General features: G+C 46.6%; 1 protein-coding gene across 4 annotated transcripts in view; it reads right to left on the bottom strand.

Moving 5' to 3' along the window:
* Positions 1-14,639, bottom strand: part of RUNX2 (RUNX family transcription factor 2) — a 213,828-nt gene that overhangs the window by 91,206 nt on the left and 107,983 nt on the right. For 2 of the 4 annotated variants that reach the window (XM_064508304.1, XM_064508306.1), the window contains exons 6-7: positions 10,362-10,535; positions 2,283-2,444 (exon numbers count right to left, since the gene is read on the bottom strand). In XM_064508304.1, coding sequence (XP_064364374.1) covers positions 2,283-2,444; positions 10,362-10,535 — 336 coding nt within the window. The remainder of the gene's footprint in view (positions 1-2,282; positions 2,445-10,361; positions 10,536-14,639) is intronic. The other 2 variants (XM_064508305.1, XM_064508307.1) reach the window with 1 other exon arrangement.

Raw genomic sequence — 14,639 nt, 5'->3', positions numbered from 1 at the left:
GATGTTAAGCAACAGGCAGCAAATATGGCATTCATTAAAATTACCTTGTATATTTTTAACAGCCTTGATAATCAGATTTCTGCCACTGTATTGGGAAGCAAAGTTTGCTTTTATTCAAGGCCTTGTAAAACTCTAATTTCTCCCTCATGCTCTGGGGGTGCCTGAAGTGTCCTAGTGCTCTTAATAGTCATTTTTTACCCCTTCAAAATTCTGTTCTCCTCTGAAAGATGTATCAACTAAATGAGTGGAGATCTGGTTTTGTCAGTGTGGGGGATAAACTGGTTGCTGCAATGGGCAGCTTTAAACCTCAATTTCTCTCTATACCTCATACACATCGGGGCCAGATCCTGCTCTTGCTCACTGTGGTGCTGCAATGAAATTTTCTACTAGGTAGAAAACCTTGAGAAGAACCAGAGAGTTTCCAGTATGAGTTACAGTGCAGCTCCTTGCTGCCTAAGAGTGAGATCTCGTCTCCAACCTAAGAAGGCTGTTTCTGTAATTCTGAACATCCGCAAATTCTGCAGACAATCTCTGGCACGGGAGAATATCAAAGCCCTCTTTTTCAATTCAGAAGCTAACCTGAAGCAAATCTCCCATACTGGGAAAAGGTGAGAACGTTGTGGGGGCACTGGCTGACCCCTAAAAGATGAAGGGCAAGAAGAGTGGAGGCATCCTACCATAGAGCACAACTGAAAAGTTCAGTATACGGCCACATAATGCATACAGCTAGCTCTGTTAGTCACGCTGCCTGTGCCCACATGCGAGGTGCTCACGTCTGAATGCACGCAGACAAGCGAGGGCTGCAGGGCAAGCAAGCTGCCGTACAGCTGCCGCGGTCCCAGCCGAGCCTTTCCCGGAGGTATCGCTGGGGGCAAAATTGCAAAAATAACCGATTCGACAATGCAGCCCGCCAGGAGACTCCAGCTCAAAGGGAACCTGTTTCAGGCCTCCGAATCAAGCCCATCTAGTTTTTTTTGAACCGAGTCAGCACTGCAAGGGGAGCCCACAGGAACCGGCTCCACCGCACTGCAACCCGTGGCCCACACGGGTACACCTGGCCTCGCCGAAAATACAGCGAGCGCTAGGACCGCGGAGGGGTTTGCAGCTGCTTGCTTGCGAAATGAAGCTTCCCCCCTCCAAGATGAAAGAAATAAGGAGTCTACGCTAACCAAATCCTATATGCCAGTTGGCTGCGGTTCAGCTTGTCAGTGATGCAGCTCAGTGGAGTGATCAACATTTGCAGCACTACGAGCTTGGTGGAAGGGGAAAATAAGACAGAAAGCAGTTCACCTGGCGGGGAGTCAAACAGGTGCATGGCAGCAGGATCCCAGATTATAATAATATCTTGCAAACATGGAAAAAATAGATGTAATAAGACTGATTCTTTGGTTTTTATTAATGAATCATAAAGGCTTGCTTTACATTACACATGCTTTTTGGCATACGTTGCTAATGTTCCCACGCTTGCAAGGTTGGAGTTTTAATAGTGAGCCACCCTCCCCTAAGGTTCCTCCTTTTTGGCAAGATCCACAAGGCGACTGTGTGCCGTGACAGGCTCTGTCTTACCGTGGGGCAATCAGATTGCTTTGCACAGCTGGTTTTATCACTGGGACCATTAGAGATGCATTGCACAGCATGCAAATGTACATTTGCTCAAGAAAAAAGTCTCAGTTCCTAGCTGCTGTCTTGTCTCGGTTCCTAAACATATTTCCTCACTCCTGTACCACTCCAAAGCCCAATTTGTCCAATCTTTACCCTAAAGTGACTCAGCTGGTTTCTGATAGGCATCTTAAAAACACATTAACTAAGGAAATAGGCTTTCTTGAGCTACTGGATGGAAAGGAGAGAGAAGGAACCTTAGTCTGAAGTATTCAAGGCATCTATCTGTCAGGATGTCTGATATCGCACACATCACAAAAACAAAACATTTTAGGAGAATCACCAAAAAATAGTATCATAATTACTTTAAAACATGCAAGCAAACGTCCTCTTGCAAGGAAAAAAAGATAAAAGAGAATTTGATCATAGAACCAGGTTCACAATAAAAAAAAAGGAAAATTTATCTGATCTGAACTGGACCTAGAGACATTCAAACGGATCCGTACACGGCAGCTCTTCCGCTTCAGAAAGAAAGGGGTTTGGACCCGCCCCCGCAGTGCAGGAACCCGGCTATCACAGACCGCTGGTGGCTCTCCCGACCGCGGCGCTGCGGAGGCCAGCGAGCCTCCCGGCTGGCCCTGCTCCTATCTGCACGATTGCTTTTGGCGAAACGTGGTCTTTACCTGAGAGGCGTCTGGGCACGTCGGTGATGGCAGGCAGTCCCGTGCCTCGGGTGGAGGACAGGGGGGTTGTGGAATGAATGGACGGTGAAGTCATCTGGCTCAAGTAGGATGGGTAAGACTGGTCATAGGACCATGGTGGGGATGACTGTGCCTGCCTGGGGTCTAGGAAAAAAAACAAAAAAAAAAACAAAAGAGAAAATTAAAAAAAAAAAAAAAAGGGCAGGAAACGTTTAGGGCGCCAACAGCCTAATCGAAGCGGGGGAGGTTGCTGCACGTACACACATCAGCGCTACGAGGGGTGGGAAGGCAACGGACCGTGATCTGCTCCGCGTGGACCCTGCTCCTACGCTCCTTGCTCGGCGGCACCATCTCGGGGCGGCACGGACAGAGCGGGCCCAACGCTGCGTCTCTGAACCAGCAGCGAGCAGCGCGTGCAAAGGTACTGCAGGCGCTCTGCAAGCCCCGCGTGTCCCTCGCCCTGGTCTGAGAGAGTGTTAGACGGCGAGGTCGGGGGTGCGGAGCGCTGAGCAGAGAGCGGAGGAGACGCCGGGCACGCCGCCGCTGCGCTCGGGAGCTGGCTTCGGGGGGGGAGACTCTGAAGTTAGCACTTGGCACGTCTGTCAAGCTGTTATCCAGTTAAAACATTACACAGAAGTGTTTTCAGTGCTGAAAAGGCTGTCCAAGAAGGAAAACGGCATTAATCTTAGTAGCATCTGGCCAAAAATGTCCCATTTGGATGCTGGCCCAATTACCTACAGTCACCTTAATTTCAACAGTATGAAACCAAACGATTCGGGGCAGCTATCGGAAGCTAAAGATGCCTTTTGATGGACTTTCCACAGCTTATTATGGAGGAAATGATTTTAAGGATAAATACAGTTTATTTTTTCGCTGAAGCTCTGGTGGATTGCACTGAGCGAGAAAGTGGAAGGGTTAGTTTTATCCGCTGGTCTGGGGATTTGCGAACCATTTGCTCTCAGTTCATGTCTAGTGATAAAGCCACAGCTGAATTCCTCATAAATTACTATTTTTTGCTTCTTTGCGTTGATGAAAGCAAAGCACTCCCAACCAAAACGGTTGGTCTGGGCCCTGTGCGAGAAGCAGAAAACTGCCTCTGAACTGGCCGATAGAAACCGTTGCACTTTCTTCCCAGTTCTCCCCAGTATTTCCAGTGAAGCATATCAGGTCCACTCTGCCTGGAGAACCTGCTATATCTGAGCAGCGTCTTAAGGCCCTGCTTTGTAGACAGAAACGTGATAGCCACATGGCATACGCAAAGGCATTTTTTTTCAGGAAATTCATCTTTTTTTTTCTTTTTTTAACTCCTTTCTCTGCTCTTCCACACAGCAAAACCTTGTAGTTTCAGCTATTTCTTGTTTATTTTTTCTGTTCAGACATGATTTGTTTGAAGAGATGTCTGGAAAGCAGATACTTCCTCGTAGCGAAATAACCATATAGATAAAAAAAACCCTTTTCCAATTTAATTTTAAGAGGATTTTCCCTGAGTTTGCCATTTATATTAGAGCTGAGTAATATAAATGGTTAACATAAACTCTCCTCAGAAATCTGAAGGACACTTGATCATTAAATGTAGTGAACGTCTTTGTTTTAACAATTTCAAGGCTAAGGTTGTATAGATTGGCGCAGGTTCAAATCTGACTGACTGCTCGTTGTTATATGTGATATCGACATATTTCTCTGCCTCATTCCACTACTATAATTCACCATTCAGTCAATGGTAAATGATCTTCAACTGGGAACGGAAAGCCTAGGCTTGCTGGGAAAACAATCTTGAAATTAATGATGTGGCAGGAGCAGGATCTCAAACTCAAGCTCCTTCAAACTCCACAAGGTTTTCAATCCCTGTTTCTAAATCCAAAAGAGAGTCCATTAAAATTTTGATTTTGGGTCAGCTCCAATGCTGGAAGGAAATTATACACCAGGTAAAGGCAGATTAAAAAATAAAAACTATGGGAGAGGATGTTTTCACAGAATTTTGGTCTAAGATGGTGAAAGCCTCACGACAGGAGCTGCCTTCTGGAGGTTCACGCTACTTCTCATAGTGCAGCCCTCATGGAAGAAAAGCTCTTGAGTATCTCTGGCACTACCACCGCTTTGAACACCCAGGCTAGATTTGTTTCAACATCTAACCTCTTCCATTCAACAAGTGTGAATGCTTGGGAGGACACAAGAAGGATGCACTGCAAAAAGTGAACAGGCTCATGCAGTCTTCCCAAAAAATAAATAATCTCTTATACAACAAACAATCTCACATTGCTCTGTTAGAGGTAGAATATGAGGCTGGATGGACCATGAGTTTGACCCAGAAGCATTTCTTCAGTTCTCAGAAAATTTAGCTTAAATTTACACACTGGCTCTATTGCTCATCCTAACTTCACTGTCACATTACCAGATTTCTTTCTTCTTTTTTTATGTTTGGTTTCAGTTCTTGATGAGCGCAATACTGTGAGTTTTCAGACTGTAAAGTATTTTAGAGAAAGGGAAAATAGAGGGTAGACTCCCAAGACACTAACGCTGCAAATCAACCTCACTCCTGAACTCTACGAGTTTCACCGGATCCTTGCGTAAAAGCCCTAAAACAAGCCTCTGCTGATAACAGCAAAGGTGTGGGGGCAGCGAAACGCCCTCGCGTTGCCCGCTCAGAGATTTGCTAGCCCCAAGGGGTAGATTTTGCTGCTCGGTGGCATTGCAAACACTCAGCGGCACGGGCAAAAGCGGTGGTGTGCAGTCTTGGAAGGGTGGATAGGTCTCATGCCACACTAGAGGGTTTTGCCCAAAAATGTCACCAGAGTGGAGACTTCACCCAGGGAGGCTGAGGCTGGCCCGTCTCTCCCCGTTTCAATGCCACGGCCGATGCTGAAACCCAACTGCCCAGGCAGGATGAGGGGCACCGGGTGCACCGCTCAGAGGTGCTGGGCAGGCCCAAGCGGTGCACGTAGCATGTGCATGAGGACGCATGTGCAAGCTCGCCGTCTCCCTGCTCAGGCACCGCCGGGGCGATTTAGCGTGTACCGGGGAAGCAGGAACCACGAGCAGATCTGCAACTGGGGAAGCAGGAACCACGAGCAGATCTGCAAGCAGCAAAGGGCATATCATGCACGTGCGATGAAATGCGGGGCACACATCGGCCAAAATGTCGCGCCGCTCCTCGCTGCTCGCGCTGCCAGGTAAACCTCTCCGCAGTAGCAAATATGGAGAATTGCAAATTATTTTGTCTCTAGATATACTCAGTTTGCGACCCTTGTTTTCTGTGATCTCCTGCATACAGCTTAAGAGGCAATAAGACTTTTTAAGAAGCAGTCTGAGATTGCAGGGACTGTAGGCAACGAAAAAAAAGAGCTAACAACCCCCTCCGTGACCCACTTCTCGCATCAATTACACTGGCTTCCCAGCAGGGTAAATCCTCTTCCTTCAATGGAAATGTTCTGAACTGTCAAAAGGGAGAAGAAAAAGACCTCAAACAGAGGAACTCGGTTTTCTATTGTTTTGGCACTGGATTACGAAGCTCACAGATTTACTGTAGAAAAAGGCCCTTTCTCAAGCTGCAGGAGCGCTCCAGAGCGTGCTCACAGCTCCGCGGTGTGCAGCGTGTCGAGCCTGCACGGCGCACGTGGGCACGCGCTCCCCAAACCCACTCTCACTTAAATCCAGCCATCAGCGCTGCTGCTGATACCAAAAAACAAGCTGTCTGGAGCTATCTTTGGTAACCATTAACAGCTAAATGCCCTCCGTTATGAGCTTCACGAAGCCAAGATGACTTTCTGCATGAGTAAACGCGCTATTGTAATCCCTCCACACACCCCAACAAAACAACAGCAACAAAAATGCAAACAAAAATGCAACAAAAATGCAACCTCCTTCTCTTTTCTGACTGTTTCTTTGCCGACTGCCGCCGGCAGGGCTTCTTGGCGCTCCCGCCAGTGCCCATCCGGCCCCGGCTGTACAGTTTCCCTTTCAAACCTGGCTTGCGGCCGACCAGGCACACGAATCAGCCTGTAAAGACTTTCTTAAAGTATTGATGTTGGCTTTAAGTTACCTGGGAACCTTATATTAGGTTAATCACCCTCTTCCTGGTAAGCCCGGGCTCCTTGGAGGCTACCGTGCTCAGCATCCGAGCGAGCCGCTCTGCACACCACCCCCAGCTTTGGTGTCCAAGGCAGAGGCTTGTGAAGCTTTCTGCCTTCTCCCTGTCTTTGCCAAAGGGCAGCATTCGGCCTCTTGCCCCAAAAGTCCTGGAAAGCAGAATTAAGGAGGACCTGGCTGGTGCTGGATCCTCCGTCCAAGGAGCCAAAGCTGCTTTCTGCCCCCAGCCCTCTCGTCAGCTTAGCATTGCCCCAGGAGCTCCCTCCGCTAACTTGAAGGTAAATCAGCTCCGAATCCTTGCAAGCTGCTTTCTACAGCCCTAAAAATAAGGAGAAATGGAAGAGGAAGGGAAGCTGAACGCTGCCAAAGTGCCTGCGGGGGGTGGTGGTGGGGTAAGAGCAGGAAACAAAAAAAAGCAAGAAAAAAAACTGCACGGGACCTGCTTTCGAGTGCTGTTATTTCAGTTACTAGAGTCACAGCTCGCCTGTAGATCAGCTGGTGCCACGGTGGTGATGGAGCATGAAACCTCACTTAACTCCCACTTCGCAGCTCGCGCAGCCGAGACACCGCTGCTCCCGCCGACCGCGCTCCCGCCACTGCGCCCGCGGCTGCTCCCGGCAGATACCAGCTAATCCTCGCCCGGCTGTAGTTTAGCAAAACAACAGCTTCCCTCGTTTCATAGGGAAACGACCGATACAATAACTCAGCGTCTGAACGGGGAGGTAATTCGATACGCGAGCGAGTTGTTTGAGTTGCATTAGGGGAAGGGGGGGGGGGCAAATATACCCGCATCCAAATGTGAGCCGACAGGATTCCTGATTTACGGGCAGCAAGCAGGGCTCAAATTGAATCTGCGTTGCCTCAGCAAAGGCATCTGCTTATTGGCCGATTTGTTTTTTAATGACCCTTCGATGTTGCTTTTGCAGGATACTAGTTAAAATGCCATGTTGAATAAGGGCAACTCTGTGCCGTGCGCGGCCGCAGCCCGGGCTGGCGGAGGTTTAGGGCTGTGCTGTGATTTGTAAAACCTGTATCCTGATACTCTAGGAAAACAAACACAGCCCAGACACAGAAAAGAAATGCAGGAGCACACCCAAAAGTGCTGAGCTCTTTCATACTCAGGTGTGGGCTAGCCAGGCTTTAAATATTATGTTGGTTTAATCATGCAGGAACTATGCAACACCTCGAGTGGAACGAAACAAAAGCAGTTTACACGCTTGCAAGCAGCAATATGGATTTTGTCATAGGAAACCAGGATTCACCGTTCAGGCTGGTAGGAATTAATTAGTTTCCCTAAATTACTAGGTAAAAAGATTAAGAAACAGAGGTATGTCTAAAAGAAGGCTTGCTTCATTCCAACAAAGGTAATAAAAAAGCCTTTGTTTTCCGGACGAGGGTCTATAATACTAGCCACGCCATAGGAGCGCGGTGACGTGCTGACACCAGCGGATGGTTCCCACCGAGCGCCGTGCCGCCGCGAGGAAGCCAGCGCAGGTGGGCAGCACGAGCACCCCGCGGGCACACGTTTCGCGGTTTCCCTGGATCGGGGGACCATCAAAGCGCACGGCAGCTTTTGCAGATCAGCATCGGTGCCCCAAAGGGCACTGAAAAGGCCGGTGGGGTGCCAGGGCGCTTCGCAGGGCTGCCGTCCTCGTGACGTGCCCCCACTGGTCGCCTCCCGGCGCGGGAGGGCTACCAGAGCTGGCACGCAGCCTTCGGAGCTGCATCTTCTGCGTTTCTAACCCGAGGAGGCCACAAGGGTGGGGAATAACACGAATACTGACCGTATCGGGCCACAGCACAGCCCCTTACTCACTGCAGACGTTAATAAGCAGAAGGAGCCCTCGCTGCTTTTGGGGAAACGAGAGCGCCTTGGGATCCTGCAGCGTCCCACGCCTGCGAGGCTGTCTGGCAAGGCAAGCATACGGTCCGTAACAGCCGGGAAAGTCAGCCCCGCTTCCTCAGCTCGACTCCCCTCCCTCGGCCCCACCAGCACCGCTCCTTCCCTCTCTCGATGAAGCCGCAAGTGGTACAGCACTCCCGGCTTTCGGCTGCTGACTCTTGCAATTGCAGAGCAGACAGGGAACACCACGCGGCTCTGTCTGCACTCATGCTTATTTAACCCTCCTCTGAAGTTTTCACCTCCAGGACGTGCAAACGTTGCTGCTGATACATCACGAGGCAGAGAGGTACTCTATTAATCAAACCCAGCAGAACATTTGCTACGGGAGGCATTTAGGGGAATGAGAACAGCATATGAAGTTACACTTAGCTGGGAAGAAAATTACAAGGGGATCTCAGTTGTTGTGCTCCAGGGCATAAGCTGATCACCAGATGGGGTCAGGAGAAACGTCACCTTCCTTCGCTCCTACATATAGTGTTGCACAACAGGTAAACTATGGAGGCACAAGGGAAAGGAGAGGAGCTCATTATAGCCCCACATTCCCCCCCGCCCCGCTTTCGTGGAAGCTGTCATGTCCCAAAACACTGTCTGACACAGGAATGTAGTTTAAAATAAAAGGGTTTTAGTTTGGCAGTTCTCACCCAGAAGATGATGGGCCCTGGAGTCCTGACTTCATACGTCCAACTAACAAAACATTACACCCGGCCAAAAAACCTGCTCTGGGAAGCTGGTGGACAGCAGGTACCATGTAATGAGTACTGTCGACATAGGTAATATGTTAAAAATACTTTACATCAGTTAAAGCTAGACTTCTAGATCTGGAAGAACATTGCCACACCTCATGGGAACAATTTTTCTGTCCCAATTCTCTGAGTGTTTTGGGTTCAGATTAACCCACTTACTTCTGTTCCTTACTGCAAATTAATAAACCAGTTGAACTTTAAAAAGAAGAAAAAGAAAGAAGAAGAAAGCCACAACACTTTGTTAAAACCACTAAGTTTCAGCTGGTATCATGTCAAAACCACTTGAAACATGAAACCAGAAATCTTCCTAGGTTGACTCAAAGACTACGTCTATACAAGGAGCGCTTTACCAGTAAAGGAATACTGGTATACTGCCTTGGCAAATAACTCCTGGTGTAGATGCAAGTATAGCAGCAAAATGAGTTTTAAACTGCTCGAGTAAATCAGCCCAAGGGTTTTGCTGACAGACCTGCATCTATGTTAAGTTCTCCAACAGCTCTAGCAACCGAGTTGGTCAGGTGCAAGATCTCTTCGCATCCTGGACAGACACAAATACGTCAGCACAAGTTTCTAGTGTAGAAATGGCCAAAATTAGGTACGGGTTGTTTTGAAATCCTTCTGAAACAATTCAGTCAGTCTGCTAAAGCGCCGCATTTATAAAAATAACATCATCAGTTTATTTGTAGGCTTTACAGTTTTGCTGCAAACTTCTGGCATTGCTGCAGATAAACATCTTATTTCAGTCTTGCAACTTGTGACACATGGCATTTTGTGTTTCCTCTCAGCACAGTCAAATCTGCCTCTGAACGTGCAATAAATGTTGCATACAGTCCTTGCAAGCAACCTTTGGAGATTTCAATGTAATCCAGTTCCTTTATTGTAACAGTGATCAGCGCTGGTGCTAGAAGGAAACTGCCACAGGAGAACATTATATTATTTTCCTGCTAGAATGACCATTCTCTGCTGGCTGTTTTCCTCACCACCAGTGCAAAATAACTGCTGAATAAAAACATTCATTCTAATATGCACTAACATGTACTATTGCACACACGGAGGTAAATGCAGAACAACATGGCAGTTAGCATTTCACCAGATTCCTACTCAATTTATCTGGAGCGACCGTTTTGGACATTTGGCAGAAAGATACTTTGAAAAAGAAAGACATTTTCAGCTTCAAATGCTACAGAAAAATCCACTCCCCGCCTAGCTTTGCTTGGAACACGTCTCTTGCTCTGCAACAGCCTCTTTTTACTACAGTTGAGACACAAATATCCATAAGCAATTACTACCATTGCCTGTGCAAGTCAAACCTATGATTCTGTCTCTTACCTGTAATCTGACTCTGTCCTTGTGGATTAAAAGGACTTGGTGCAGAGTTCAGAGAGGGCCGTGGGCTCTGGGTCGGGACCCCTACTCTCATACTGGGATGAGGAATGCGCCCTAAATCACTGAGGCGTTCAGAGAACAAACTAGGTTTAGAGTCATCAAGCTTCTGTCTGTGCCCTGGAAACAGCAAATCATAAAATAAAAGCATTAATAACAAGGTTTAATAATTTACCATACAAAAAAAAAGAGAAAAAAAAGACAAAAAGGTCTCTAAGGACTATTATTAGATTAATGGACTTTATAGGTATCTCAGCTATCCCCTGATAACATAGTGATATTGGTGTAGGGATTTGTGTTTTGGACATGGTTGTGCTGGTGAAAGCCATATCAGGTACAGCTGTGCCTGCAGAGATGTGTTATATGTTGTAATTTGAATCAAAATAAGCACTTATGAGGGCACCCATACAAGGTCTTTTTCCTTTTCTTTTTCTTTTCTTTTTTTTTTTTTTTTGGCTGCTTTAACTACACTGGATAGTTAAAGGGACAATACTTTCTTCCAAAAGTAAGACTCAGAGATAAGTATGTGTTACCAAGTAGGACAATAATTCCATGCCTGGTTTATATGTTGTGGAGATTTTTCCTAAGAAAATGCATGTTTTTCTTCTTTTGTTCTGTTTTTTTGCGTTTCACTCTGTCACAGCTAGCTTTTAGCTTTCACTCCTCTGTAACTTGGGAGCTTTTCCGAAAAGTAAACGGTCACCCTCATTTAAGAAGAAGCATGCTACAGCAAGGAAAACCATCAAAGCTGCTGGCCAAGACTGAGTCCTAGCACTCCCCTTCCCCTCCTTGGTCACCTTCCTTAACACCCCATCTCCCCCCGAGAAGCAGGCTGCCTGCGCCCTGGCTGTACGGCCACATCTGGAACTAGTCTTTTATAGGTGTTCAGCTGTCAAAACATAATGGGGAAAACAAGACAAAAGCACCAGGATGCCCCATCCGGCAGGTTGGTACTGTTCACGCTGTCATTCAGATGTTTCAGAATAAAGATTTTTACATCTCTAATTGTTGTATTTTTACTCCTAGGTTTAATTTCTTTACAAAGTGCTCATAGGATGCTCCTCACCCAAAGGCACCTTTGAATGTGAGGCAGAGGAGGTGTTATTCCTAGCATTCAACATATGGAGAAACAAGCAGGCAGAGAGATTAAGGTCAGGACTGATTTTACCTAACTTTAGCCACTCATAAATCAGACTTCTAGTCTAAACTCCTCTAATGTAGACTTCCTCTACAGTTAATGGAAAGAAATAGCTGCTTCCAGAGGGCAATTCATCTCATTTGTCTCTGACACTGGTCTTAAAACGGGATGACTCACCTTCTGAATTTGCTCTCTCTTCCTTCTCTGATCAGAGAGGGAGCTCACATGACTAGTTTAATTAGACGTCCTCGCCATTAGTTACCATTAAGCAGAATGAACCTTACCCTAAGTTACCAGCTACGGTCACACGAGAAGCCCGCAGCAGAGCTGAAACGGGAGCCCAGGCTCATGGCTGGCAACCCAGAAATACAGGCTGCCCCCATCCCTGTGAACAGTGCCAGGGCACAGACACAAGCGCTGCAACGTGGTGGTGTATTTTTACGCTTTTAACATGTAAGAAGGGTCCCTGCTATGGTTTGGGCTGAGGCCAGCGTGAACCCATCCACGATCCCCGGTGGTTTGAGATAAACCGCATTTTTAGTTAGCAGTCTGAATGCAGCCGTCTGCTCGGGGGCTAAGGGAGTTGAGCTTCGGAGACACGGTCAGATTGGTCTTAGGGTCCAAATTCTGGCACTGTTGATTTTATTCTAACAGTATAAACGTGGCCACTGAGTCTTGAGATCTAACTATCAGACCAGCACTCCTTAAAAAATGCATTTTAACGGTATCTATCACCACAACAGGCACAAGGGTTCACAGTTTCTAAGTGAGACCAAGGTGCCCAAATGCGACAGCAGGCAAAGCAATTTCAGTACTAGACAGCTAATTCACAACTAGATTTGGAGAAACCACGGTTCTAGATAGAAAACTGAAGGATTCAGGTTGGGAGACGGGACGAAACTGGATGGGATTTAATATTGGAGAAACTTCTCTAGCATTTCAAAAGAATTAATTAGTTGACCCATTATTCTGTACTTTGAAGTATGATTTTTATCCCCCAGGAGGGCTCAATATAAAAACACGGGGTAGGCGGGAGCTTGCTCATTAAAGAGAAGGTGGTGCCACATATCAGAGCTCCACAAAGCTATCAGCTGCTGCACTCCTCAGAAGGTATCAATCAGTTTAAAGGTGGAATGGTTTTTGGTGGGCTTGTAACAACTCTGTAATGGCAGCTTAATGAACAGGATAACATCTAACAGGATAACATCTACTCTTCAGCATTATCTCTTCAATCTATGTAAATCATGACTTGTACAAGTTGGGTGCTGTTAAAGCTAAGGGAATAGCTTTCACATGAACATATAAGCGCACACATTCAGCATCCTCCTGGGATTTCTCCTTCCTCATCTTCTTTTTCCCTGCGATTCTTCTGTATTTGCTTTTCCCTTTGTCAGCTGCATTTTTCGCTCTGTCTTCTCAAAGAATTCCCTCCCCTTCCCTTTTCTCTTTTATTCACAGCCATTCTTAATCGCAGTATATCATCTCCTTTCAGCAGGTTCAAGAGGGCTCAAAAGCAGGCGACCCTCACACACCAGGCTTGACTTTATCTGGAAATAAGTCTGCCCCCAAAGTGACTTTTACATTGAATTTTCATAGAAAAACCCTGTCCTATGTCTGCACAACGTCCCTTTTGCTGAAGGATCACAAACTCCTTTACTAATGAACGAGCACAAGCTATTTTAACTGTCTCCTGCTAACTCAATGAATGCTCTTTATATAGGTCACCGCTCCTGCACCAACCTGGGCTGATAACCCCCAGCTCTGTTTTCATCGCGCTTTGTTTGTCCACGCATAGCTTTTCCTGAACAGAGATTACATTTAACTGTGTGCATTACTCACACTCAGCTAGATCTGTCCCAGAAAGACAAAAAGCAGCAGCTCTCTGTTGAGGAGAGCAGTGCTCTTCTACGCGAGCAGGGAAGTAAGAGAAGAAAGGTTCCCACATCTGGTTGAACTGACATAATCTGGAGATGCGTGGGCTTGCTCTTATCCCCCACCTTCCCCTCACAAGGAAGCGTAAGCTCCTTGAATAACTCTCTTGCCCCGATGCCTGTGCAAAAACCCCATTAGCAGCCAGGAGCAGCCAGGAGGAACAGGCTGAAGCACTCTAAAAAGGCTTTCTGAGCAGCACACAAGCAGAAGCAATGAAATATGTGATACATGTTTAAAATTCATTCCGCAAGCTGCTTTTCATCTCAGCATTGATATATGTGTCCGTTGACAGAGAAATTCCTGATCCCAGGGGAGTATGTGAAGAAAAGCTGTATTCCTTGGTCTCAGTCATGAGGCATAGTTTTATTTCAGGAAAAAAGATTTGGGGACTAAGTGTGGATAGCTCAGTGAGAATCTGTGATCTGCTGCAGCAGCGGTTACATTAAAAAGCAGTATGAGGCTACATGAAAAATAGCATAAAGTAATGTTGAAGCTATCCCAATACCAGCACTCAGGGTAGTAGGACAGTCCTACCAGCAACACTGCATTTAGTGCCAGTTACTCTGCTACGAAGAAAATTTTGTGGAATGGGAGAGGGGATGGGGTTGCAGGCAGTCTTTGCTATAGAAATAATATCTTTTTTTGAACTGAAATCAAAAGGACTGAGATTGTTACAAAATGCACTGAGTAATCATGGGACCCAGAGGCCATTGAGGTGCATCAGGTCACAGGCAAGGACATGGGGAAGATAAAAAATAGTTAAGAACTGATAGACAAAAGCTATACAAATGGTTCTGACTTGTCTGTTGTCATAGTATAAAACATGATGTTAGAAGCTAGAAATCTGTGAATTGCACCAAAATGACAACAAGTAACAGTCTGGTCTCTCATCGCTACTCAGCTATTTTGAACCAAACACCAAACTGTATGTTACAGTCTCTGCTGACAAAAAGCATTGCCATTAACCCACGTCAGCACCAATTTTGGCCATTTTGCATGAACTGAAGCAGAAAATAGTACTGACAGAGGCAGCCCAAACTGCAGCCAGGCAGACAAGCGACTGTGCCTGTTGCTGAAACATGCCAGCGCGGGATGGCTTTGGAGGGGTTAACATCGCACATGTAACCTATTGTTAAATTATCACATTCCAGCCA

Source organism: Dromaius novaehollandiae, chromosome 3 (assembly GCF_036370855.1).
Source record: "Dromaius novaehollandiae isolate bDroNov1 chromosome 3, bDroNov1.hap1, whole genome shotgun sequence".
In the NCBI taxonomy this organism is placed as follows: Eukaryota; Metazoa; Chordata; class Aves; order Casuariiformes; family Dromaiidae; genus Dromaius; species Dromaius novaehollandiae.
The sequence above is the reverse complement of the archived record's forward strand: the minus strand, read 5'-3'. Positions and strand labels throughout refer to the sequence as shown.